Source organism: Oryx dammah, unplaced genomic scaffold (assembly GCF_014754425.2).
Source record: "Oryx dammah isolate SB20612 unplaced genomic scaffold, SCBI_Odam_1.1 HiC_scaffold_28, whole genome shotgun sequence".
Lineage (NCBI taxonomy): Eukaryota > Metazoa > Chordata > Mammalia > Artiodactyla > Bovidae > Oryx > Oryx dammah.
Genome location: NW_024070212.1, coordinates 82,421,782 through 82,449,183, shown reverse-complemented (window position 1 = coordinate 82,449,183; position 27,402 = coordinate 82,421,782). Strand labels below are relative to the sequence as shown.

Here is a 27,402-nt window from a genome sequence, read left to right as displayed (position 1 = left end):
TACTATGCTTCTACATAAGAATGTAGGGTTTACTGCAATCTGATATTCAAATAGAGACTTTCAAAAGTTAGTCCTACTAACATGAGGATGAGGTTTGGAAGGAGAGCAGTGAGGTAGGATGTGCCTTGTTATTTGGTACAATCTCATGTGTCATATGTTTTGAATGACCTGGAGAAGGTATTTTGCTCTGGCCTTCTGGCAAATAAAGTAACCCAGCCTTGCCAAGAGTCACTTGCCTCTTTGAAGACCAGATCATCACTTACTTGTCCTGAGTCCCTAGAACATAACAGAGTGCCAGGCTACCGCAGCATCCAGTAAATGTTTCCCAGGCTTGAATTTATTTGATAGTTCTTAATTTTTGACAGTAAGTGTAAATTTAGGGAGTGGATAGGGTTAGTAGAAATACTTTGGCAGAAAATCAGTTGGGAAAATTTTGTTTCTATCTGTTATCTCATGACAAATTAAAATATATTTGATTTATTGTTAACTTTATAGCTCTTGGGCAGGCTAGCAAATTAATAGGAATAATGTTAAAACCAGAAACACTTACCATTCTTTGGCTTCTTTCTTGAAGCACTTCTTTTTTCAATATACCAAAAGCATACCACGTACCATACAAACTTTAATTTCCCGGCTCTTGGCCTGGCCCTGCTTGCTACAAGCTGGCCATTTCAAGCATCCTCGCCAGACTAAAGCACTCTTTATAATTGGTTCTCCTTGCTCTCATTTTGGTTTTCTTTAACACAAAGTAAAAATTATGCCAAACTGCCAAAATTTATTGAAGGCAAATGCCATTCTTTCTGGCATTACTTTACTAAACAAGGCATGAGTGAATGAATGAATCTTAATACTTGCAGTAAACCAAGGCATTATTCTTGCATATTAAAACTCAGAGTATTTTTTCCAAACAATTTGTTTTGCATTTGTGTGATCTAAAATAGAACTAAGATCTAAGAACTCCTTTTCTTCACCCATTAAAAATAATGGCCTTCAGGGATCATTTGTTGTCTTCATAGGTATACAATCTGCTGATACAGCACAACACATAACTTTCAGAGTGAAGAAAATGAGGTATATAAAAAAAGGAAAACAGCATCACTGTGTATTTTTATGATTTTAGAATACTACATTATTTCTATAAAGAATATATAAAGCCAGAAGTAGACTATTTGCATCCCAATTAAGGAAAAACTCCATTTAATTAAATATGAGTTTTATAAAGTTTTCTCATGAAATATAAGACTGATATTAATATGGTGATATTTAATTTTATTAACATTGTAGATAAAAGGATAATAATTCCTGATCAGAACATCTTTAAAAATTTCTTTAATGTCATAGTCCTATCGTATTAATTGGCAAGCTAATGACCTGAAGACACTACATGATGAGTAGTTTTCGTGGTTCAGGGGAACCAGTGGACAAATACTTTTCAGTGTAAGGAGAAGTTCAGTACAGTATTGTTTACCAAGATGAAATAAGTTTGATCTAAATGTCTTTTGTTCCAAGTTAGGTTCTGGGACATCTTGACTAATTTTCCCACCGTCAAAGAAAAACACAGCAAAGTAGAGAAAGAATAGGCAACTTGTTTTGAGCACCTACAGTCCATTCTCCACATTGTTGTTGGTTAGTGTGATTTTTTAAAACAAAGACTGATCTTGTTACTACCTTCTTTAAGCCCTTCAATAGCTCCCCATTAATGTCAGGATAAAGTGCAAAATCTTAAAAGTTGGTCACTCAGCCTAGACTGTTCTGACCCATATTTATCCCTTCAGCCTTCTCTCGGCACCTGCCTTTCCACTAGTTCACAGTCTATTTTATTTCAACTATTACCCCAGCCTTCCTTCTCCCCATTCCCATTCCCCGTGGATAACTCCCGTTTATCTTTAAGAGAGAGAGAAAAAGAAGAAACAAAACCCTGCTCTGACATTCAAAAAGCATTTCCAAAATAAATGAAGACAGGAATGGATGAACTCATATACCAAACAGAATATGCAGAATTAGAAACTTTTAGAATTTCAAAGGACCTTAGATATCAGCTAATTAAAAACCATCTTTTTCAAATGGGCAAACTGAGAGTGGTCCTGAAAATTCAAGAGACTTTAAAGATTACATAGCCAATAGGAGAAGTGAGAATAGAATCCAAGATTCGTGATGCTCGTGAAAGCAACTCTGTAAATGAACTGTCATGAAATAATTTGTTCAATTTTTCCCCAAAGACAAATTAAAATTCCCATTTCCTCCTCAAAAAATTAAAAATAGAATTACTATATGATTCAACAATTCTAAGTATATACCCAAAAGCATGGAAAGCAGGGACTCAAATAGAAATTTATACACCATGTTTTTAGCAGCATTATTCACAAAAACCAAAAGGTGGAAACAATCCAAGTTTCCATCAATGGATGAATAGATAAACAAAATATGGTACATACTTATAGTGGAATATTATTCAGCCTGAAACAGGAAGGAAAATCTTATACATGCAGGACCATGGATGAATTTTGAAGACATTATGCTAAGTGAAAGAAGCCACTTACAAAAGTGCAAAAACTGAATCATTATTCCTATCTAAGATTCCTAAAGTAGTCAAGTTCATAGAGGCAGAAAGTAAAACAGTGCTTGTTAGGGACTGTGGGGAGAAGGGAATAGGGAGTTACTATTCAATGGATACAGAGTTTCAGTTTGGAATGATGAAAAAGTCGTAGAGATGGATAATGATAAGGGTTGCACAACAAAGTGAATATACTTAATACTACTGAACTGTACATTATAAAATGGATAAAATGGTAAATGTTACGTATTTTACCCAGAGAAGGCAATGGCACCCGACTCCAGTACTCTTGCCTGGAAAATCCCATGGACAGAGGAGCCTGGTGGGCTGCAGGCCCTGGGGTCGCTAAGAGTCAGACACGATTGAGAGACTTCCCTTTCACTTTTCACTGTCATGTACTGGAGAAGGAAATGGCAACCCACTCTAGTGTTCTTGCCTGGAGAATCCCAGGGACAGGAGAGCCCAGTGGGCTGCCGTCTACGGGGTCGCACAGAGTCGGACACGACTGAAGTGACTTAGCAGCAGTAGCAGCATGTATTTTAACACAATTAATTTTTTAAAAAGATTGCCATTTTCCTAACGGATCTACCAGTACAGTGTCAGATTGTACCCTATTTCCCTACCCTTGAAACACACAGGCTTTTTTTTTTTCCTGTGATGTTTATGGTTAACTCATAATCCTGATTCTTAGCCTATTAACTGCACTTTGAAGCAAGTCACCTACTTATTACTGCTAGTATATCCAACACAATAACAACAATCCCAATTCTATACATTTCTTTGCTAGAGTTCCCTTTGCTGATAGCAGTTTTTTTTTGCTTTTTTTTTTACTTTACAATATTGTATTGGTTTTGCCATACATCAACATGAATCTGCCATGGGTGTACATGTTTTAAGTCACTTTATGAAAGAGAAAGAAAGGTCAAGGGAGGCTGGAGAGCTCTGAAGGGATAGAGGATGCACAGAGAGTCTGAACTCAGTATCCATGCCAACTGGGTTGTCCAGTTCCTATTTCCTTCCTATCCATACTATCTTGGGGGGAATGGGATGTTATCTTAAGAGTGAGCATATAAAACCCTAGGGTCAGGACTTCCCTGGTGGTCCACTGCAGGGGATGTAGGTTTGATTCCTGGTCTGGGCACTAAGATCCTACAAACTGTGAGTTTAGGAAAGAAAAAGAAGAAGAAAAGAAAAACCCCAGGCTAAAGGGGCCAACCTTAATTGGTTTTCTCCTTTGTCACTGATGTTCTGGACCTATAGACACTGATGTCAGACCAGGTACATCCTAATTTAGCAGTATCCAGAGCACTAGTTCCACTAGCCCAGGGCACTCAAGCTATAGTTGAGGAGTTTTAGAAGAAGCACAGTACCTCTGTCCTTATGCTGACTGGAGTCTCACCCAGGGATTGAGTATATGGTTCTGTGTCTCATACTGAAGCTTGTCTTCTTTACAATACTTGTTTGTGTACATGTATGGCAGTGGTGGTGATGGCTGGTGGTGAGAGCTTATGTGTTAAAATCTTGCAGACCTCAGAATGTCTGTGTTGCTTTTGAATAACTTTTCTTGAATTTGCATTTTAAATGATATGAATATTACGTATTTCATATGTTTTTACCTTTTCTTTTTTAAATTGACGACAAGGAAACTCAAATTCAAAATTGCAACTCAACCCTGGATACCAACTTCAGCCTTTATTTACCTTCAGTTCAGTTCAGTTCAGTTCAGTTGCTCAGTCGTGTCCGACTCTTTGCGACCCCATGAATTGCAGCACGCCAGGCCTCTCTGTCCATCACCATCTCCCGGAGTTCACTCAGACTCACATCCATCGAGTTGGTGATGCCATCCAGCCATCTCATCCTCGGTCGTCCCCTTCTCCTCCTGCCCACAATCCCTCCCAGCATCAGAGTCTTTCCCAATGAGTCAACTCTTCACATGAGGTGGCCAAAGTACTGAAGTTTCAGCTTTAACATCATTCCCTCCAAAGAACACCCAGGGCTGATCTCCTTTAGGATGGACTGGTTGGATCTCCTTGCAGTCCAAAGGACTCTCAGGAGTCTTCTCCAACACCACAGTTCAAAAGCATCAATTCTTCAGCGCTCACCCTTCTTCACAGTCCAACTCTCACATCCATACATGACCACAGGAAAAACCATAGCCTTGACTAGATGGACCTTAGTCGGCAAAGTAATGTCTCTGCTTTTAATATACTATCTAGGTTGGTCATAACTTTCCTTCCAAGGAGTAAGCGTCTTTTAATTTCATGGCTGCAATCACCATCTGCAGTCATTTTGGAGCCCAAAAAAACAAAGTCTGACACTGTTTCCACTGTTTCCCCATCTATTTCCCATGAGGTGATGGGACCAGATGCCATGATCTTCGTTTTCTGAATGTTGAGCTTTAAGCCAACTTTTTCACTCTCCTTTTTCACTTTCATCAAGAGGCTTTTTAGCTCCTCTTCACTTTCTGCCATAAGGGTGGTGTCATCTGCATATCTGAGGTTATTGATATTTCTCCCAACAATCTTGATTCCAGCTTGCGTTTCTCATGATGTACTCTGCATAGAAGTTAAATAAGCAGGGTGACAGTATACAGCCTTGACGTACTCCTTTTCCTATTTGGAACCAGTCTGTTGTTCCATGTCCAGTTCTAACTGTTGCTTCCTGACCTGCATATAAGTTTCTCAAGAGGCAGGTCAGGTGGTCTGGTATTCCCATCTCTTTCAGAATTTTCCACAGTTTCTTGTGATCCACACAGTCAAAGGACTTTACCTTATTTCTATGTTAATAGTTTCTCTCTCTCTCCTCTCTCTCTCCTCTCTCTCTCTCTCTCTATATATATATATATATATACATATATATATGTATATATATATGTATATGTATATGGGCTTCCCTGGAGACTTAGATGGTAAAGAAACTGCCTACAATGCAGGACACCTGGGTTCGACCCCTGAGTGGGGAAGACCCTCCGGAGAAGGAAATGACAACCCACTCCAATATTCTTGCCTGAAGAATTCCATGGACAGAAGAGCCTGGTGGGCTACAGTCCATGGGGTCACAAAGAGTCAGACATGACTAAATGACTTTCACTCACTTTGGATATATATATATATATGACTATATGTGTGTGTGTCTGCATATAGCTAGACAGACAGAGATCAATAGAGATACACACACACACATCCCCACTCAAAAACATTTCTGAATAGGGTCAGGATAAATACGACCAACTACATATCCATGTTCTTTATTCTGTGCTGTATGATAAACCACTGTTGGTGGTACAGGCCTTCATAGAACAGTAACCTAAATCTTTGTACAGTTTCACACTCATGATTTCATTGAATCCTCACAAAACTTCAATATGTAAGCAGGGCTGATGATACTTAAACATTTTTCAGAGAAGGAAGCCAGAGGGAGAGGTTGAACTGTCTAAGGCCACAAACAGCAGAGACTAGAGAACCAGATCTATTCACAGCTCTTCACACGAATTTGCAGTTCTAAACAGCTGCTCTCACCCCACCCTCGTTTATTTTTCCTGAAAATTATCACTGAACTGTCTGAACACGTTTAGGTAAATCTTTTAGGTACCCGCCTGGATTTTATAGTCGTCCATTCGATTTAGATAATTAACCGTTTTCTTTCTCCTATCAGATTCAAGAGCAGTATTTCTCCACTTTCCCAGGCCTCTTTTCAACTTTGATATCAGAGATAGTTGTTCACTCCTTTCCCATTCCTGCAAAATATCCTTTGCATGATGTAATGAAACTGGCACCAGACTGGGGATTAATTCTTTACCAGCTGTAAGACCATGAGCTTCACTCGGCTGGTTTCAGTTTTATCATCTGTAAAGCACGGTGGCTGGAGACTCCCAAGTTCCCCTTCCCCTTTCCTTCTGTGAACTGGGTACTTTGCTACCTGCACTTTAGTTATAGCACAGATTTCCTCTCTCTGGCCAGCCTAGCAGCTCAGTCGTGCCACACTGTCTTTAGTACTGAGGAATTTCTGCAGTTTATCATGCTGTGTATCTATGCTGCTCAACAGCAAGCGTGCTCAACTGCTCGGTCACGTCCAACTCTTTTGCAACCCCATAGGCTGTAGCCCGCCAGGCTCCTCTGTCCATAGGATTTCTGAGGCAAGAATACTGGAGTGGGTTGCCATTTTCCCCCTCCAGGGGATCTTCCCAACCCAGGGATTGAACTTGTGTCTCTTGCCTTGGCTGGGAGACTCTGTACCACTGAGCCACCTGGGAATAAGAAGGATGGGTCTAGGGTGGGGGAAACAAAGAGCTGTTATTCAGTGGGTGTTAAGTTTCAGCTATGCTAGATGAATACGTCGAAGGCAATGGCACCCACTCCAGTACTCTTGCCTGGAAAATCCCATGGATGGAGGAGCCTGGTAGGCTGCAGTCCATGGGGTCGCTAGAAGTCAGACACGACTGAGAGACTTCCCTTTCACTTTTCACTTTCATGCATTGGAGAAGGAAATGGCAACCCACTCCAGTGTTCTTGCCTGGAGAATCCCAGGGACGGGGGAGCCTGGTGGGCTGCTCTCTGTGGGGTCGCACAGACTCGGACACAACTGAAGCGACTTAGCAGCAGCAGCAGCAGCAGCAGATGCATACATTCTAGAGATCTGTACAATACAGTGCATATAGTTAACAATACCGTACTGTGCCCTTCAAGATTTAAGAGGTTAGACCACAAGGTAAATGTTCATACCACAGACGAAAGTGGGGGGGCACAAGGAAACTCTGGGAGGTGTCAGATATATCTATTATCTTGATTGTGGTGATCGATCATGGGTGTTGGTATATGTCCAAGCTCATCAAACTGTATACATTAAATACGTGCAGTTCTTTGTATATCAATTATATCTCAATAAAGCTTTTCTATTTTTTTAACAATGGATCCACGAGTTTGCATTTGATTATGATTAGAGCTCACTAGCACCTGGCACCCCACTCCAGTACTCTAGCCTGGAAAATCCCATGGATGGAGGAGCCTGGTAGGCTGCAGTCCATGGGGTCACTAAGAGTTGGGCACGACTGAGCAACTTCACTTTCACTTTTCACTTTCATGCATTGGAGAAGGAAATGGCAACCCACTCCAGTGTTCTTGCCTGGAGAATCCCAGGGACAGGAGAGCCTAGCGGGCTGCTATCTGGGGTTGCACAGAGTCGGACATGACTGAAGCGATTTAGCAGCAGCAGCACTTAAAAAAATTGAAGCCTGAACTTTTTCCTAAGTCAGAAATCATAGCTAGAGCTTTGGGGAGGAATGCTAAATGAACTGAACTGTTTTCAACCACTCACCCTGTGAATGACCTTGAGTAACTACTACAGTTTCCTGAGCCTTCAGTTCAGTTCAGTCGCTCAGTCGTGTCCGACACTTTGTGACCCCATGAATTGCAGTACACCAGGCCTCCCTGTCCATCACCATCTCCCAGAGTTCACTCAGACTCACATCCATCAAGTCCGAGATGCCATCCAGCCATCTCATCCTCGGTCGTCCCCTTCTCCTCCTGCCCACAATCCCTCCCAGCATCAGAGTCTTTTCCAATGAGTCAATTCTTCGCACGAGGTGGCCAAAGTACTGGAGTTTCAGCTTTAGCATCATTCCTTCCAAAGAGATCCCAGGGCTGATCTCCTTCAGAATGTACTGGTTGGATCTCCTTGCAGTCTAAGGGACTCTCAAGAGTCTTCTCCAACACCACAGTTCAAAAGCATCAATTCTTCAGCGCTCACCCTTCTTCACAGTCCAACTCTCACATCCATACATGACCACAGGAAAAACCATAGCCTTGACTAGATGGACCTTAGTTGGCAAAGTGATGTCTCTGCTTTTGAATATACTATCTAGGGTGGTCATAACTTTTCTTCCAAGGAGTAAGCGTCTTTTAATTTCATGGCTGCAATCACCATCTGCAGTCATTTTGGAGCCCCAAAAAAACAAAGTCTGACACTGTTTCCACTGTTTCCCCATCTATTTCCCATGAGGTGATGGGACCAGATGCCATGATCTTCGTTTTCTGAATGTTGAGCTTTAAGCCAACTTTTTTGCTCTCCTTTTTCACTTTCATCAAGAGGCTTTTTAGCTCCTCTTCACTTTCTGCCATAAGGGTGGTGTCATCTGCATATCTGAGGTTATTGATATTTCTCCCAGCAATCTTGATTCCAGCTTGTGTTTCTTCCAGCCCAGCGTTTCTCATGATGTACTCTGCATAGAAGTTAAATAAGCAGGGTGACAGTATACAGCCTTGACGTACTCCTTTTCCTATTTGGAACCAGTCTGTTGTTCCATGTCCAGTTCTAACTGTTGCTTCCTGACCTGCATATAAGTTTCTCAAGAGGCAGGTCAGGTGGTCTGGTATTCCCATCTCTTTCAGAATTTTCCACAGTTTATTGTGATCCACACAGTCAAAGGCTTTGGCATAGTCAATAAAGCAGAAATAGATGTTTTTCTGGAACTCTCTTGCTTTTTCCATGATCCAGCGGATGTTGGCAATTTGACCTCTGGTTCCTCTGCCTTTTCTAAAACCAGCTTGAACATCAGGGAGTTCACGGTTCACATATTGCTGAAGCCTGGCTTGGAGAATTTTGAGCATTACTTTACTAGCATGTGAGATGAGTGCAATTGTGTGGTAGTTTGAGCATTCTTTTGCATTGCTTTTTTCTTTGGAATTGGAATAGACACTGACCTTTTCCTCCTGTGGCCTCTGCTGAGTTTTCCAAATTTGCTGACAGAATGTGGTCCACTGGAGAAGGGAATGGCAAACCACTTCAGTATTCTTGCCTTGAGAACCCCATGAACAGTATGAAAAGGCAAAATGATAGCATATCAAAAGAGGAACTCTCCAGGTCATTAGGTGCCCAATATGCTACTGGAGATCAGTGGAGAAATAACTCCAGAAAGAATGAAGGGATGGAGCCAAAGCAAAAACAATACCCAGCTGTGGATGTGACTGGTGATAGAAGCAAGATCCGATGCTGTAAAGAGCAATATTGCATAGGAACCTGGAATGTCAGGTCCATGAATCAAGGCAAATTGGAAGTGGTCAAACAAGCGATGGCAAGAGTGAACATCAACATTCTAGGAATCAGCGAACTAAAATGGACTGGAATGGGTGAATTTAACTCAGATGACCATTATATCTACTACTGTGGACGGGAATCCCTCAGAAGAAATGGAGTAGCCATCATGGTCAACAAAAGAGTCCAAAATGCAGTACTTGGATGCAATCTCAAAAACGACAGAATGATCTCTGTTCGTCTCCAAGGCAAACCATTCAATATCACAGTAATCCAAGTCTATGCCTCAACCAGTAATGCTGAAGAAGCTGAAGTTGAACGGTTTATGAAGACCTACAAGATCTTTTAGAACTAACATCCAAAAAAGATGTCCTTTTCTTTATAGGGGACTGGAATGCAGAAGTAGGAAGTCAAGAAACACCTGGAGTAACAGGCAAATTTGGCCTTGGAATGTGGAATGAAGCAGGGCAAAGACTAATAGAATTTTGCCAAGAAAATGCACTGGTCATAGCAAACAGCCTCTTCCAACAACACAAGAGAAGACACTACACATGGACATCACCAGATGGTCAACACCGAAATCAGATTGATTATATTCTTTGCAGCCAAAGATGGAGAAGCTCTATACAGTCAACAAAAACAAGACCAGGAGCTGACTGCGGCTCAGATCATGAACTCCTTATTACCAAATTCAGACTTAAATTGAAGAAAGTAGGGAAAACCACTAGACCATTCAGGTATGACGTAAATCAAATCCCTTATGATTATACAGTGGAAGTGAGAAATAGATTTAAGGGCATAGATCTGATAGATAGAGTGCCTGATGAACTATGGAATGAGGTTTGTGACATTGTACAGGAGACAGGGATCAAGACCATCCCCATGGAAAAGAAATGCAAAAAAGCAAAATGGCTGTCTGGGGAGGCCTTACAAATAGCTATGAAAAGAAGAAAGGTGAAAAGCAAAGGAGAAAAGGAAAGATATAAGCATCTGAATGGAGAATTCCAAAGAATAGCAAGAAGAGATAAGAAAGCCTTCTTCAGTGATCAATGCAAAGAAATAGAGGAAAACAACAGAATGGGAAAGACTAGAGATCTCTTCAAGAAAATTAGAGATACCAAGGGAAGATTTCATATAAAGATGGCCTCAATAAAGGACAGAAATGGTATGGAACTAACAGAAGCAGAAGATATTAAGAAGAGGTGGCAAGAATACATGGAAGAACTGTACAAAAAAGATCTTCATGACCCAGATAATCATGATGATGTGATCACTAACCTAGAGCCAGACATCCTGGAATGTGAAGTCAAGTTGGCCTTAGAAAACATCACTACGAACAAAGCTAGTGGAGGTGATGGAATTCCAGTTGAGCTGTTTCGAATCCTGAAAGATGATGCTGTGAAAGTGCTGCACTCCTGAGCCTTAGTTTCCTCAATTGTGTGGTTAGAATGACAATGGCAGACCCACCTAGAAGGAAAGGTAAAGGTGAGAATGTGTGTGGAAGGTCTGTGATAAGCAAACTCATTGTCCTGCTATTTTATTACTTAAAATTTCCATCCAGTGATAATGCCATGTCTTGCAACAGCCATACTCCTGACCTTGTGTTTTATCAGACTGAAAGGCTGGAATGCTAACCATTTGTTCATCTATTCATTCACATGTGAATTTGCCCAACATTCATTGAGGATCTACTGTGGCACTTTGCTTATAGGGATCCAGGAAGGAATGAAGTCATCGCACTTCCAAGGAGCTCATAGTCTAGCAGACAAATGGGCAAATAAATAATTGATATACAAACTGATGGGTCTTTCCTGGTGGCTCAGACAGTAAACAATCTGCCTGCAATTTGGGAGACCGGGGTTCAATCCCTGGGTCTGGAAGATTCCCCAGAGAAGGAAATGGCTACCCACCGCAATACTGTTGCCTGGAGAATTCCATGGTTAGATGAATCTGGCGAGCTACGGTCCTTGGAGTGCAAAGAGTCAGACACGACTGAGTGACTAACACTTTCATACAAATTTATATACAATGTGAAGAGAGCTATCCTAAAAATGAGTATAAAACACTAGAGATCATGCTGGAGGGACGGATGGTCTGCCAGGGGAGTTAGGAAGTAGTATTTGGTTCTTGAAAAAATGAGTGGAACTCATTTTTTAAGGGATTTCTGGACAGAAAAAAATCACACAGACAAAGGAAGAGAGGAATGAACATGTGTGCTGTGTTCAGAAAATGATGAGAAGAGATGAGTTGTTTAGTGTTTATGGGATGAGCAGGTCACAGAATTGAGGCAGGAGGAGAGTCTGGAAAATGAGGCTGATAATAAAAGCAAATGTAATCTCTACCAAGTTGGGGAAAAACCATAACATCGTTATAGAGAAAATTATCCAAAGATCTCATCAGATTATTTTGTAATCTTGATTATTAGTTGTAGTAAATGTTAGGTTGCATTATCAGAGACCTCAGATCCAGAAGTTTAAATATGATCTAGGCTGCAGGAGCAACTTTGCTCCCTGAGATCACTTAGGGACCAAGGTCCTTCCATCTCGCTGCTCTCTTGTCTCCGAGGGTGCAGTCCTGGTCTTTGTCACTGAAGTTTGGTCTCTAACATGGCCTCATGGAAGCCCTTAGAGAGGCCAAAAATTTACAACAAATTTCTTTTAAGCAAGTAACATGGAACTTGCACTCAGCTATCCTGCTTCCATCCTATTGAGAAGAACTTAATCACGTGTCATGCCTATCAGAAATGGAGGCTGGAAAATATACACTCTAATTGTTCATCTATGTATCCAAAAGTAGAAAACAGATTTGGGGGGGACGGTAGACTGCCACAACTTGCTTATTTGGAACCCTTTTCAAATCCTAGATTTAAATTTGCTTCTAGTATTTATCCTTTATATTGCCATGTTATGTATTACCCTTATATTGCCATGTGAGATGGATGGATGGTATCACAGACTCGATGGACGTGAGTCTGAGTGAACTCCGGGAGATGGTGATGGACAGGGAGGCCTGGCGTGCTGCAATTCATGGGGTCGCAAAGAGTCGGACACGACTGAGTGACTGAACTGAACTGAACTGAACTGAACTGAACTGAGACCTCTAAATGCTAGTGTTCATTACTTACCCTAAAAAGTTCTTTGGATGATCTAGGATTTACCCAAGCAAATCAAGAAAATGTGATGTATACCTTTGTGTTCAACATTCAATTTAGTACAGAAATTTAAAGTTATTATTAGAAAAATATAGTGATTCTGAATTATGTTTCTATTCTGTAAGACTCTGATATTCCAGTCTCCATATCAATGCCCTGCAAGAGGATTAGGTTTTTATTTGGGTCAACAAAGCAAAATTCCTGGAAGAGCCTACTATTTTCAAGGCATAAAGCCAGCCTATGTGGAAACATGAGGCTCTCAAATGGGTTGACAACTCAAAACCACCCTATTTAATGTACAGCTATTTTTCAATGGGGCTGAAGTTACTAGAACACAAATTCAGGGAGTGGAAAGAGCTAATAGAGAGTAAACAGTCAATCTATGTGAGCTACTGTTATGGTTGCTGTTATTATTTTTAAATTATTTAATATTGTAGGTTTAAGGATATAGAAGGCAATGGCACCCCACTCCAGTACTCTTGCCTGGAAAATCCCATGGACGGAGGAGCCTGGTAGGCTGTAGGGTCGCTAAGAGTCAGACACCACTGAGTGACTTCACTTTCACTTTTCACTCTTCATGCATTGGAGAAGGAAATGGCAGCCCACTCCAGTGTTCTTGCCTGGAGAAGCCCAGGGACGAGGGAGCCTGGTGGGCTGCCGTCTCTGGGGTCGCACAGAGTCGGACACGACTGAAGCGACTTAGCAGCAGCAGCAAGGATATAGAAGTAGCAGTTTGCGGGGTGGGGGAGGTAAGAAGCGCTTCTTTCACTAACAGATCTCAAAGGTCTTGTAGATACTTGGACATTGGGAAGAATGTGGAAACACTGCGCTCTTACGTTGTCCCTGTTGATCAAAGTCCCTGAAACGAATGTGAATGATGTGTCTCTCCCTTGCTTCCACACCCCTCTCCTACCCTCTACTCTTCCGTCCTTTGTTTTCTTGCTCATTCATTTCTGCTGTGCTACAGTTCAAGACTTCATCTTCTCTCGCCTTCTTCTAACTGGTCTCTTTACCTCCACTGCTACCAAGATCTTTCTAACTTGCATATCTTATCTTGCCTATCTTTTGGTTAAATACCTCTGAGGCCTCTGCAGTCCCTCAAGCAAGACTCATAAGGCTCTCCACCATCTTGCCTCAGTCTGCTTTACCAACTACATCTCTAGTTACCGTAACACAAGCTAACACTAGCTAGTGCAATGAGCCACAATTGAACCCCACCCCATTCTCTGGCCCATTGCATACGGTGCTATCACCGTGCTTTCCTAGACAGGAGTACTCTGTCCCTCAACTGTTCACCTGACAAATGCATACTTTTAGCCCAACACGAATGTCACTTTTTTTTTCTTTTTATCTGTATACCCAAGCAAGATCAGTCATCTTATTCCTACTGCCCTTTATGGATATCTAAGTTAGAGACAGCACTTACTATATTGTTATTTACCTTTATGTCTTGTCTCTGCCATTGGACTGAAAGCGTCTTGGAGGCAGGGATAATTTCTTATTCTCTCTTTCCTTAGCTCTTAGCACATTCAGTGTACCTAGAATATGGGTGTGTGTGTGCACAGGGCATGCTCATCACTCAGTCATGTGTGACTCTTTGCAACCCTATGAATTGTAGCCCATCAGGCTCCTCTGTCCATGGGATTTCCCAGGCACAAATACTGGAGTAGGTTTCCATTTCCTCCTCCAGGAAATCTTCCTGTCCCAGGGATCGAACTTGTGTCTCCTGCGTCTCCTGCATTAGCAGGCAGACTCTTTACCACTGAGCCACCTGGAAGGCTCACCTAGAACATTATAAATATTAAACAGTAATAGTATTATTATAGCTACCTTTACTGACCACACATATTGTACTCAGTAATTTACATATGGTATCTGAATATGTACCATGTTTCAAAGGAGGGATCTAAAGCTTACCGAGGTTAAATACTTTGCTGGAGTCACATAGTAGGCACTTACCTGGTGGCTCAGTGGTAAAGAATCCACTTGCATTGCAGGAGACTGCCTGCAATTCAGGAGATGCAGGTTTAATCCCTGGCTCAGGAAGATCCCCTAGAAGAGAAAATGGCAGCCCACTTCAGTATTCTTGCCTGAGAAATCCCATGGACAGAGGAGCTTGGTGGGCTGCAGTTCATGCGGTCACAGAGTCATACATGACTTAGCGACTGAACCACCATCACCACCATACATAGTAGGACCAACATTAACACCTAAGTTGGATTCCAAAGCCCATACTGTGTTGTTGTTGACTAGACGAAGATATAAAAGGTTACTTGGGAACTGGTGCTAGCTAACCTACCACATTAGACCAAGTTAATGAAGTACAGACATTATACACAAAACTCACTGTTACCACCTACTGACAAGGCCTGGTTTGCTTAGCATTAGTAATTACTTAGGCCACAGCATCTGCAGAGCAATGCAATACAAATTGATACCTCTTGTGCATTTCAAAGGCTCTTAGCTCTTGATAAAACAGACCTCCATTCTCACAATAAGTCCATGTCCTATTTTATAGGTGTTATGTAACCATCTCAAGATTACATAGCCTAGCACCAGCCAAACTAAGCCTAGAAATTTTTTGATTACTTAAAAAATTATTTTTTCTTTTTACTTAAGCCACTATATCTTATCAAGTGTGTTTCTAAGGTGAAAGTGGTACGCCAAGTGGAAATGCTCAGTGGATTAAACGCCACAGACTTTCCAGAGCTAGACAATATTTGAATCTATCAGAGTCAGACCAGAACAGCAAATCTTATATAATACCAAGGGCAGCCACAGTACTTTACCTTCCAGCAATGCTTCATTAGTTAGCTAGTTGTAAAGTGTTTAAGTCTAAAGCCAAAAATGTGGTTCAAAATAAAATAAGTTTCTCTAACCTCTAATTTAACTGTGCAAGGTCCTGTTATTAATTAATTAGGTAACTTCACCAAGGACAGCTGCCAGGTTGCTTCCTATTCCTCTTGACCTCTTATTGGATAAATTTTATCAAGTGAGCTAAGCACACATTTTCCTGTAACTCAGTTATTCAGTAAAAATGTATTAAGCTACTTAACTGATGCAAAGCAAACACATTAAAAAAAAAAAAAAAAAAAAAAAATAATAGGCCAGTTGTGAAGCTTTCCACTTAAAGGGACACCCTACCCCATACACACACCACCACTGAACCAATGGCTTATTTGTTGCTTGAAACAAACACATGAAAGATTGACATTGAAATAACCTGATTACATGATCTTAAAGAGTCTGGTTTAATGATATAAGATAAATCAGTGAGATGGAGGACTTAATAATTCAATAACTGTGTTTTAACGCCTCTCCCCTTTATATGTGGAATATCTTTCAGCTCTTCTTTTCGGGGGATGGGAGGTGGAGGAGTGTACTAAACTTTGTGGAACTCAGGCTTTTTTTTTTTTTTTTTTTTTAAGGATATTGACAAATTAGACCCTTGCAATTAAGTTAGAATTCACTGGATCTCTTGCTTTAAAGGAACAGCTTTATTCTTGAGGGAGCCCACCTAACAATTTTATGTTCAGCCATCTGCAGGGCAGAGTCAATGCCTTTTTCTTTCTGAATCTGGAGTAGAAGCTTTATTTCATTGCAAGTTCTCTGTGACATTTTGCACTCTCTTGATTTAATGAACCAAAGAGGATCTTTAGCTCTTGGTCTACACCAGTGCAAATAAAGGTTAAATCTCTCACTAACCATCCTGAACTAGCCTAATAACTCACGAGAGACTGCAGAAAAAGAAACCGAGAAAGCAGGTGTGCAGACTTGATTAAAACGTGCGAAACCCGCACAACCGCAGGCAAAGGTACTATATCGTCACATCTCCCTAGTACCGGCAGCGAGGTCCTCAAGCGGGGGAACTCCTACTGCGCCAAAAACACCATCCAGAGAGCCGGGCCTAGTAACACAGGGGCTTTCTTCCGAACGGTGTCCCGACCGGAGCTTGCGCTGAATGCCGGGGCTCCTATTGGCCACACGCCGTGGGGGAGGAGGAGACTGGAGGGGAGAGAGACAGGAGGAGGGGAGAAGGGGGCAAGGCCTTTTCCCTGCCCCCTCCTGGCCCCCACCGCCGCCTCGTGCGTGGTTACTATGCAAATTGCAGCGATTGCGGAAATAAACAAGGAGGTAGGGAGAAGAGAGAGGGACTGCGAATCGATTGCAACTTCTGCAAAGTCTCGTACAATCCAAAGCACACAAGGCAAAACCAGAGAGAATCTGAGAACCAGCCAGCCGGGGTTGGATCGCTTTCAAAAGAGGAGAGAGAGACTGTGAGAGAGGCAGAGAGCGCGCATTGCAATTGCAAAAGCCTCCTGATTTGGAGTTAAAAAAAAAAAAATTCTCCAAGAAGCCTGCAATTGGCCAACAGCTTAAAAAAAATCTCTTCCGGGTTTTCAACGGTTCCAAGTTTATTTAGATGTCTTTTTTAATGCGAAAAAAAGGGGGACAACTAATGAAGCAATTCGTCTGAACATTTTAAAGTTTCTCAGTTTCTCACGTACTCTTTTTACATTGCAATGGTACGTGGTTCAGCTTTAAACTTTCTATTTTGCGTTTATACGGTACGCGTTTTATAAACAACAATAATGGTAGAATGATTTTGTTTAATAGCTAAGACTTTAAAATTTCTCTAGCTTGCATATGCATTGGAGTGATTGCTGGGTAAATGTCTATTGTGATGGTTTTGTTTTAAAGATGTAGCTTTGTGGATGGCTTTTTTCTTTTTTTGTTATGAACGTCAAGGACCGGGTTTCCTTTTTTTTTTTTCCTCCCTGAGATTTGAAAAAATTGCTGAGCTTAACAGATTTTTTTTTTTCCTCCTAGCGCTTGCTCGGTTCCAGAAAGGGGGGTAAAAAAATCCTGTACGTGCTCTGTTCTGTAAAAAGACGTCTGGCCTCAGCAGTCAACCTAACCCGAAAAGAAATGTCTGGACCGGGAGAATAATTGACGATTCGATCCTCTAATCAATGGGACCAAAGGGGAGACTGACAAAAGCTTTACCCAATCATATCCAAGCTTGGGTGTACAATGGTTCGCAGTAGCCAGAGGGGGCGGGACAGAGAAGATCTGAAGTTCTCTGCGGCTCTGAAGGGGATGGTGTGGTTCAAGCTGTCAAAGCTACAAGCTCTTCCGGATTTAGCAAGCACAATAGGAAAGAGTTTTTGAATTTTAGAAGAAAAAAAGAACCTAATTAACGTGGGGTTGTTTGTTTTGTTTTGCATGAATAGTAAGCCTTCATTGCCTTTTAGAAAAAGTTAAAAAAATTCTGTTAGAGAAATCTTTAACTGCATGAATGATTATTTGTAAATTCAGGGAAGTTGTTAACGGTTGTAGAAGATGAGGTCCAACTTTTAAAAATGTGTGGCTGATAAACTATGGGATTGTAGTGAGCTTTGGAAAGTAATGTATTGCATGCTTAGCAGTGCAAAACGTCTTTCTCTGTTTAATCTTAGAAGCTTTGGCTTTTCAGGTACTTTGAAGGAATAGGCAAGCCTCTCTTCTGGAACTCTAAACAACAGTTTTAAACGAGAGACTGTTTCACAGGTGGACTGACAGCTGTTTTATACATTTGAAAGGAAGAAGGGGAGAGTGTTTTTCTTGACTTTTCTTGAATTCTGTTTAATATATGGTCAGTAGCGAATAGGATATTGAGACTGGCCAACTGCACATTTCTTCTTGTTACCACAATAACTCCTGTGGAGGGTGTGTGTGGAAGATTGCTGACTTGCTAACTCTCGGCTGGAGCCTGGCCTCTTGAACAAGTCTTTGACACCAATCCTGTGGAAACCAACAGCAGCAGCTTGTCTTGGAGACAATAACTGGCAGCCTCTGAAATATGTCCATCTTTTCCTTCCCTTTGCGCAGCGTAGACACCTAATTCTGTTGGGAAGTGAATGGAAAATAATAGAGGCTCTTTCCCATCTTTGGCTTAAATTCCCATCCAGCTATTTCCCAAGGCTTTAGGCCTTCTAATCAAATCTGGCCTGGAAATCTGATGTAAGAATCTGCTTAGATGCTCAGCTAAGCAACATGATTCAATTTAGGAATATATGCATATAAGAAAAATCTGCACACAAGTGACTGCAGGTCAAAAAACTAGAGAAGGAAAACCTTGGGAAATGCAAGTAATAAAGTTAGTCTTGGTGAGAACTATAGTAAATGGCATTGTCACTTGTGAACCCCAATTTTATCTTCACTGCTTTGTACATTAAAATCTAAATCATATTAACAAGATCTTCCTATTAAGTAACCTCTGAAATGAGAGGTATTCGAGCTGTACATATAAGTGAATCCTTATTGACGTAATTTATATATCTAAGAGGATTTCACTAAAACTGGCAAGGTAACATTTCTGCAAATAAAACACAGCAAATGCAAGGCTGGGCTCTGTGCCAGGAAGAATATGGATAGCAGAGAGCATGACAGGAGCCTCCTTTGCACAGAGACAATCCCATTTCAAGGCAGTCTCCTAGCACTTGCAAAATAAATGATTGGAGTGGTTATTTCCAATAAGGGGTTTATCCTTCCTAACAATGGGTCATTTATATGATTGCAGTAAACTAGTTTTTGTATGTCACCTGTGTTTCCTATACTGTTCTCTCCACTATTCTTTCTTTCTCCTCTTCACCCTTCATCCCTGTTCTCTTTCAAGGGTCTCAGTATCTTTGTGAACTCTGGACAAGGATTTACTTTTGTAACTTGGGACCAGGGGATAGAGTTGGAAATGTTTTTTACCCCCAGACTGCCCTCTGAGGAACATCTGTTTCTTTGTGTGTGTGTTTAAATTTATGCCTGTTGGAGAGAAAGTTACCAGAAGCCTCTCTGTAACTGTAACTCTTCTACTGTATTTTTCTCAGTCCGGTTTCCAAAGGCTGTAGTTGGAGCTGTGCTTTGTAGAGTTTCCCCCGCCTCTCTACCCCACCCCCCTCCCGCGGGGGAGGGAGCGGGAGCTGGCGGAGATAGGAGAGAAAGCAGGAGCGGATGTGAAGGGCTTTGGTGCTGAACTTGGATCTAGCCCTTGCCTAGAGGGCGCAAACAATCGTCCCATATCCAAAAGTCTTACGAAGGGCGCCAAAAGTTACTTAAGATAATATTGCTAACCGCAGAAAGCTGGAAATCGCGGGCACATCCACTGCTGCAACAAAAGAAGTTTTTAAAGTAGAAATATCAGCATTAAATTACTTTTCCTCATTAAAAAAAAAAAAAAAACCAGGGCGACGTGCCAGTGCTTTTTAAAAAAAATCCTTTTCCTTTTTCTTGAGATTCAATTAAAAGTCAGAATCTTTGCTGTTTGGGGAAGTGGCAGATGTGAAGTCTATCTTTTAATACACCAAAAGAAAGATTTTAATCTTCTCTGGAAGAGAGCTTCCCAAGAGTACACACTCGGAACAATAACTTCTCACTGTGCCTCAGTTACATGTTGGAACTGTCAGCCAGAAACTTCTATCGAGGAAACTTGGAGCGCGTTGAAGTTATAGATCCCAGCAAGAGTTCTCGTGGCCAGGAATGTTGTCTCTGTAACTCGGCTTGCCTTTTAGGACGTTTTTCTCCTACTGAAATCTAAGAGGAAGCAAGGAAAAAAAGTAGTTGTGTCGTTTGGGAAACGGGGCTCTTTCATTAAAGTTTTAAGTCATTATTTCCCCTCACCCCTTAATAAATAACCTGAGAGATTTCCAAGGATATTTAGAAGCGGGGGCGTGTGAAAATGGTCTCCTGAGAAGCCAGGGATTATTTTGGCTATTAAGTAACTGGAGAATAAGCATAAAATCACGTTAGAAAGATGCAGAATATTTGAGGACTTCATATTCTTTTCTCCAGGAGCATATTTCTTGCCCCTTACTTAAAAAAAAAAAAAAAAGAGAGAGTGGGGGTGGGAGAAGAGTCTGAATGAGAGTGGCCTTAACGTGTCATGTCATCCACACATGCAGAGTGGGCATTCCTACAGGAATTTCCTCTTTTCAGAGGCTCTCCAGATGGGCAACCTCCACCAAGGTGCACATTCCCCTGTCTGTGTGCTAGAGCCTTTCATCGTCATATAGTCGTCTTCCCTTTTGGAATGTTGAGGATTAGAGAAGGCAGGAGGCTGCAAACTAGAGTGAGGGAGATGAGAAGAGATGGAATCGGGGTTTGGAGGAAGGAGGTATACTTTTTTTTTTTTCCCCTTTCCCAGCAGTGAGGAGAACCTAGAGAGAAAATATGAAGTTAAAAAAAAAAAAACAAAAAACTGGAAAAGCAGGCTTATTGGCAACTTGCCAAACCCTAAAAACCACCCCCCTTTTCTGCCAAAACAATACTTTAGCAAACCTAAAATAATTGCAGGAAGCTCTTTTCCATTTTAAGAACTATTACCTGGGGGAGGAAAAAAGAGGGGATTCTTCAAAGGCACCCTTCCAGAGGTGTCCCGGGAACAGGGGAGGTAATGACAGGCCTGTGTCCAGTTCTGGGCACGCGTTTGTGGACGAGAATATCTCCCTTCCCTAAGGGGACATCCCTTTCACGTTTTTTTTCCCTCCTAAAAAGAAAAAGATGTCACAGCTAAACCACTGTTTTCTGAACGTGATAGAACTTTTTCTATGGCGTCTGTGCTCAAACCCACTAGTTTCACAGTCCTGGGAGGGAGAATGCTCGTTAATCTCCGCCTCCCTTTCTCCAGACAACCCCCCCAACCCCAGCCCCCAAATCCGGTGAATCTTCCTTGTGAAAATTTCCCCCACCACCCCCGCTTCTGGAGGCCATAGGACTGAAGCTGCACAAAGTTTGCAGGGTTCTGTGCATAATTACCTCTGCCGACGATCTATTCCCACAAAAAGCTTCGTTGGAGAGATTACAATGCTTTGAGCCGTACCGCATTTCAGAAGGGAAAAAAAGTTACCTAGGAGGTCTGATTCTTTTAAATTTGCATACATGCAAATCTGCACGCCCGCCCCCCCTCTCCCCGCCACCCCGCTCGGCTTTCTCCGCGGTTCTCTCCGTGCCCACGCAGTGAATCGAGGGGTGCAGGGCAACCTGGCAAAGTTGCCCAAGTCCTCCACCGAGGTCCGCGAAGGTCTGCGGCGGGGGTTGGGGGATGGGGACGAGGAAAAGTAGTTTTGTTTGCTTAAGCACATCCTGTGGCAGCCTATAGCTGCCCGGGAGTACAGACTGTAACTGCTCCTCACTGCGTTACCCAGTAATGCGCTGAGCGGGGACGGGGGGGTGAGGCGGGGGGGCCGAGCGAGCGAGCGAGCCAGGGAGCGAGAGAGGGAGCGAGCGAGGAGCGAGCGCGAGCGGCCGCGGAGGCTCGGGACCCGGCTGGCCGCGCGGCGCCGCAGCCGCCCCCTCCCCCACACCCCCCCCCCCCAACAACCGGCGGCGGCGCGAGCGGGCGGCGGCCGTGCGGTGCGGTGCAGAGCGGAGGCGGGCGCGCGGGCAGCTCGCGGGCACCCGGCCGGCGGGCGCGGGAGCGGGAAAGGGTGCGCTATGCCTTTAACGCCCGCGTACAGTAGACATGTATAGTGGAGTGTAGGGAAACTCTAGGCGGGGTTAAAGTTCAGCTCATGGAGCGGCAATAGCGCTGGCTGGCTGCAGTTGAGCCGAGTTGGAAATGTGAACGCAAGAAGCAGGCTTGATTTTTTTTTTCTCCCCCCTTCTCTCTCTCTCCTCCTCTCTCCCTCTTTCTCCTTTCACACCCGCACTCACGCACACCTCCAAACCGCACACACCAGACGCACACGCACACCCCACCGCCCGGCAGTGATGTATTCTCCGCTCTGTCTCACCCAGGTAAGCAGCTGTTTGGATGCGGAGGGGGGGTCGGGATGGCGGGGGCAGACCTGGGGCCGGGCCGGGGGTGCCGGGGACCCCGCGCTAGCAGGGCCCGGGGCATGTGTCCCGGGGTGTGCCCATATCTGCGCGTGTTTCGGTGTGTGTGTGTGTATGTGTGCGCGCGTGTGCTCGTTGGTGGGGGGGCGGAGAAATACAGCTTTAAGAAAGTAACTTTGTTTCCATGCGGGTGCATTCCTCTTGCACGGCCATTTGTGTGGGCACATGGCTAATGGCGCCCTCTTATTAATGCGTTAATTAATATCGGGGCGATTGACTGCGGAACGGTGGTGTTTTCGGACGCCCCGCACGTGTTTCGGCGGGGTTGCAGCCCATGTCACGCTGAAATCTGGACTCAGCGTTTCTGCAGGCGCGAGGCCGGTTTCTGTAGTTCCGCGGCGCCCTGGGAGGGGGCCGCCGACGGAGCCCCCCGCACGCCCCGCACGCTCGGGGCCGCTGCACCCCGGGCTGCGGGAGAACTCAGGTCCCCGCGCCCGCGGCCCGCTCGCGGAGCCCGCGCCGCCGCAGCCGCCCCAAACTCTTACTTTTGTTTATTCTTTGTCAGCCTTTGGGGTCCGGCCGCGGGAGGGACGCGGGCCAGCGCCCCGGGCCCGGCCGGGACAGCGCCCCTCGGACCCGGGCGGGCGGCGGCGAGCCGGCCCCGGGGCTCCGCGGAGCTGGACTGCGGGGCTGCGGGGCCGCGCGTCCCCCCGCGTCGGCCGGGTGGAGCCTGCGTCCTCGCCGCCTGTCGCCCGCTGGCTTTCCCGAGCGAAAGTTTCCGTGCCGGGACGAGCCCACGCAGCGCAGGGCGGCGAGCAGCCGAGGCCGCGGGCCGCGGGCTGGGGCGCGCCGGGCGGAGTTGGGCTCCCAGCCGCGAGCCCGAGCGGCGGCCCGGCCGGACGCGTCTCCCCCCGCCGCCGCCGCAACGCGACTTGGGCAGCTCCGTGCTCAGGACTGGGGCAACTTTTCCCCTCCGACCTAACTCGGAGCGTGGGTCTCTCTCGCCGCAGCGCCTCTCCTTTCCATGTCCTCCCTTTCCATCCTGCCCCTGTCTGCACAACCCCCAGGCAAAATATTGCTACTTCAAGACTCCAAATCTGGTCCCTTTTGAATGTATTATTTATTTATTTATTTAGACCCAAAGGCATGAAGTCAAAGTGATTTTGCGCTAATTTTTTTTTTTTTGAAGAAAACTGTGAGCCTTCATACTGTTTTGGTACATTGCGATCTGACCATTAATCATGTACATGAAGTTTGTATGCTTCATGTAAAATGTTTACTCACCACTCCCTACAAAAACCTGCTACCACTTCTTGCTTTCATTTAGCAGGAGATAACGGTTTATCCGGAATACTTTCTGGAAGACTAAAAAGTATCCATAGTTTCTTCTCTCCTCTCTAGATTCTGGATTTATTTCCCACATGACATCCCTTCTTATTGCAATATCTAACAGTCATCTACCGGCTATTTGATCTCAGAAGACTCTTAAATATATCTTTTATGTTGAAATGGTCGGTTTGGGATTTAGGCCTAGCATTAATAATGGATAGCAGTTGCTTTCAGTTATTGTAAAAGTTTTTTATTTTTCCCTAACAAACTTCCAAAGTTACTATTTTAGTAACTTGTGGAAGTATGGAATGAAACTTTTCCAACCACTTTTGGCAAGGTTCACAATTGCATATGGATAAGATGCAAAGTGTAAGATAATTTGAATGAGTTATGACTACAGTGAAAATGCTGAGATTCAAAGGCTGAAGTTCTAGCTGGCAAAAGTTTGCAACATATAGAACCGGTACCGGTAGATAATACCAGTGGTGTTGCTGTAGTGAGGAAGGACCTTAGCAGACACTTTAGCGACTTCTCCGGTGAGCTCTCAATAGATAAATTTATATTTTGGCATGATGCATACATGAGGATACCAGTGTATGAATGTAGGCCCAGGGCATAGTCAGGTATTTAACAAAGTTAAAGGATTCGCACAGCTCATAAGCCATTATCACATTAAGAAAGTTTTTTGTTTTTTTTTAAACCTATTTGGCCCTGTGATGGATACATTCAGTAGGCCTTCTTCTGGAAACACCACTAAGAGAAATGCTTACTTAGTGTAACAGTTTGTAAAGAAAATGTACACTAAATAGTGAATGAAAGTCATATATTTTATGAGTTCTTCTTTTAAAAAATTGATTCACAATGTGTTTAACTTGCCAGAATATTTATAAAGCTTTAGAGCCAGTTTTAAAAACAAAAAAGTAGTTTATTGGTCATTAAAGAAAGTCCAGTAAAGCATAGTGATAAAAAGACTCTAAATGAAAGAATAGACTCCATATACGTGAATGCAATTTTTAAAAACTTTATTAGGAAAATGCCAAACATCATATTTTAGTCCAAGTGGGCACATTTTAACCAAATCATGTACCTGGTCATAGAATGCTAACAGTAGAAATTTATAGGTGAACCTTTCAAAGAAGTAGTTCCAGAAATATCAGCATTCCGTGGTTCTGAAACTTGGCTTACTTGCAAACAGATGAACATTGAAGATGCTGATTCAAAGTCCTGTTGCTTTTGAAACAGGTTTTCAGGTTTGTTTTTATTGCTGGCCCGTAACTTTCTCACCGAGTACATACGTAAAATATTCTTTTTGTTTTCTCTTGACTATTTTGAAATATTCCACAGCTTATGGCGATATGTGCAACAACATGATTTATAAGGGCATACTGTTTTTTTTCTTTAAAAACTCTGCTATTCCTGGACATTTCCTACAAGTGAATGATAGCCTTTAGTTTTGATATTCTGGAATATTTCTAATTGTGTGTTGAGAAAAATAACTAGCACTTTCATTGTGCATGTGACTGAGTCATAAAAAATACAAAATATTGTGTGCTTTTATTGGCACATTCTTAAAACCTTTGGGGAGTAAAAACCTGTAAATACTTTTGATGCAAAATTGGGACTTAGATTATTCTTAATGATTAGTTGATATAGTTGACCTCATTTAAGGATTTTTTGATGAGATATGTGGGCATTTGGTTGGCAGGTAAACAAAATCCTTTTGAACACGAATGAACGAAGTTCGCAGTTCTCTGAGAAGCATATTGGGGTATCTTTGAACACTTAAATGTCACATTAGAAGATTTATTTTAAATGTTTATTATTATTAAAGTGCTTTAATGAGACTAGGTTTGGACATAAATATGAATGTTTGGAGCTAAGTTATTCTTTGCATTTTAAAATGGGGCTGAGACTTTAAAATGAAATCCTCCTTTTGGTGAAAGCTCACTTTGTAGTTAAGGTAGACTCCGGGCTTTCTTTGCATAATTCCAGAGAGCCTTGGTCCCCCGCATGTCCTGTGTATATAAAAAAGTCAGTCAATGTTAAGGACTGTTTCAAACCCTAAATTTATGTATTTTAGAGCATTTCAAGGATGAGCTCAGAATTTAGTAATGTTTAAATGCTTTGCGGTTTGGTGTATACCTTGCTAGATAAACTGTGGCTTGAAAAATGCTCCCCCCACCCCATTTCTCTCTTTCAAAGTATAGTAGTAGAAAAGATACCCAAACATCAGAAATTTTAAAGTGCAAATGGTATATAGGAAAGAATAATGTAATTCTTGTATTTTTCTCTGTTTTCTCTCCACTTAATGTACATGCATTATAAAGGCTGACTTCTTTGCTTTTGGATTCTTTTATTGAAAAAGAGCAGTTTTCAAACCTAAACTTGAAATACAAAGCCTGAAATTTGTTGAGAGAGGAAAAAATTAAATGTCAATTATTGAAATGATTTATTGTATATTTTATTAATATAAACTTACCTAAAAAGCAGTCATATGTAGTGTTTAAACGATTGACTGTAATTTATATTTTAACATGCTTGATTGTTAAAGTATTTCACCAATTTTAAGCACTCAATTTATATTTTAACATTTAAAAATTAATAATTGGTTTGATAGTATTAATGTTTTGGACATGATAGTTACTTGTGCCTCCAAAGTATATATTTAGATGGATATTACAAACTTAAAGAATGCATTTTATATTTGTCTGTCCTCCACCCTTTAAAAAAGTCATCAAATACCTCTTTGGCTTCCTTATCCTCATTTATTTGAAAGTAAATAATTTATCTTTTGGTGGGGGTTGTGCAGTAGGGAGAAGTTATGTAAGATTAGTGTGGGTTGGTTAATCAAAAGTTAGATGTACTCAGAAAGCTTTGTGGAGGTTACTGTTTAATTTTCCTTTAATTTTATATTTCTATTTCCTAAGAAAATGTCAAATAAAAGAATCAAGTATTTTCAATGAAAGAGTAAGAAAATTTTAAATGTTTTAGATTCAATTTTATTTTCAAATTACTTGAACTTTAAGAGGCAAGCATGAGGGTTTTCCTGTAGTCTCATAAGCATTGAATATACCAGGTTCTCTGTTTCCCTGTGAGAACAAAAAACCTGAAATACTATTTTCAAAATTTAAATAAGTACTCTGTTTTTTAGGGATGATTATTACTGAAGGTATTTCACAATCACATCAGTAAACTGAATGTATTTAGTTGCAACCGTGTTGTCACAGTGACACATTCTGTTTACTATCTGGCTTGAACGCTTTTTTTTTTCCCCCTTTTTTCCTTTTTGTTTCATTTCCATAATATCAGCAATTATGTCTTGGACATAGATCTTTTTATTTCTAGTCCGACAAATATAAAATCCGTTTCTTCTTTTATATATGGACCTGCCAAATTTTTCTAAGTTTTTGAGTAAAAAAAAAAAATTGTGTGTAACTGTAATACTTAAAAAGGAATTAAAATGTTACAAAAATGACTAAGAAACAGATCAGAGGCTACATGCACTACTTTTAGAGGGAAAGTCTTTGTTTCC

General features: G+C 42.2%; 1 protein-coding gene and 1 long non-coding RNA gene across 6 annotated transcripts in view; one reads left to right on the top strand and one right to left on the bottom strand.

The window, feature by feature from the left end:
* Positions 1–14,546: 14,546 nt before the first annotated feature.
* LOC120857068 lies at positions 14,547–16,678 on the bottom strand. The gene is made up of 2 exons (XR_005719564.1): positions 16,577–16,678; positions 14,547–14,786 (listed from the first exon to the last, which is right to left on the bottom strand). It is a non-coding gene; the product is annotated as an uncharacterized LOC120857068 (long non-coding RNA).
* The window catches only part of NFIA (nuclear factor I A), a 408,349-nt gene continuing 397,094 nt past the window's right edge, over positions 16,148–27,402 (top strand). For 4 of the 5 annotated variants that reach the window (XM_040232718.1, XM_040232715.1, XM_040232716.1 and 1 more), the window contains exon 1: positions 22,109–22,502. In XM_040232718.1, the coding sequence (XP_040088652.1) occupies positions 22,476–22,502 (27 nt within the window). In that variant the 5' untranslated portion in view covers positions 22,109–22,475. Of the gene's footprint in view, positions 17,261–22,108; positions 22,503–27,402 lie in introns of those variants that run through there. The other variant, XM_040232717.1, reaches the window with a different exon arrangement.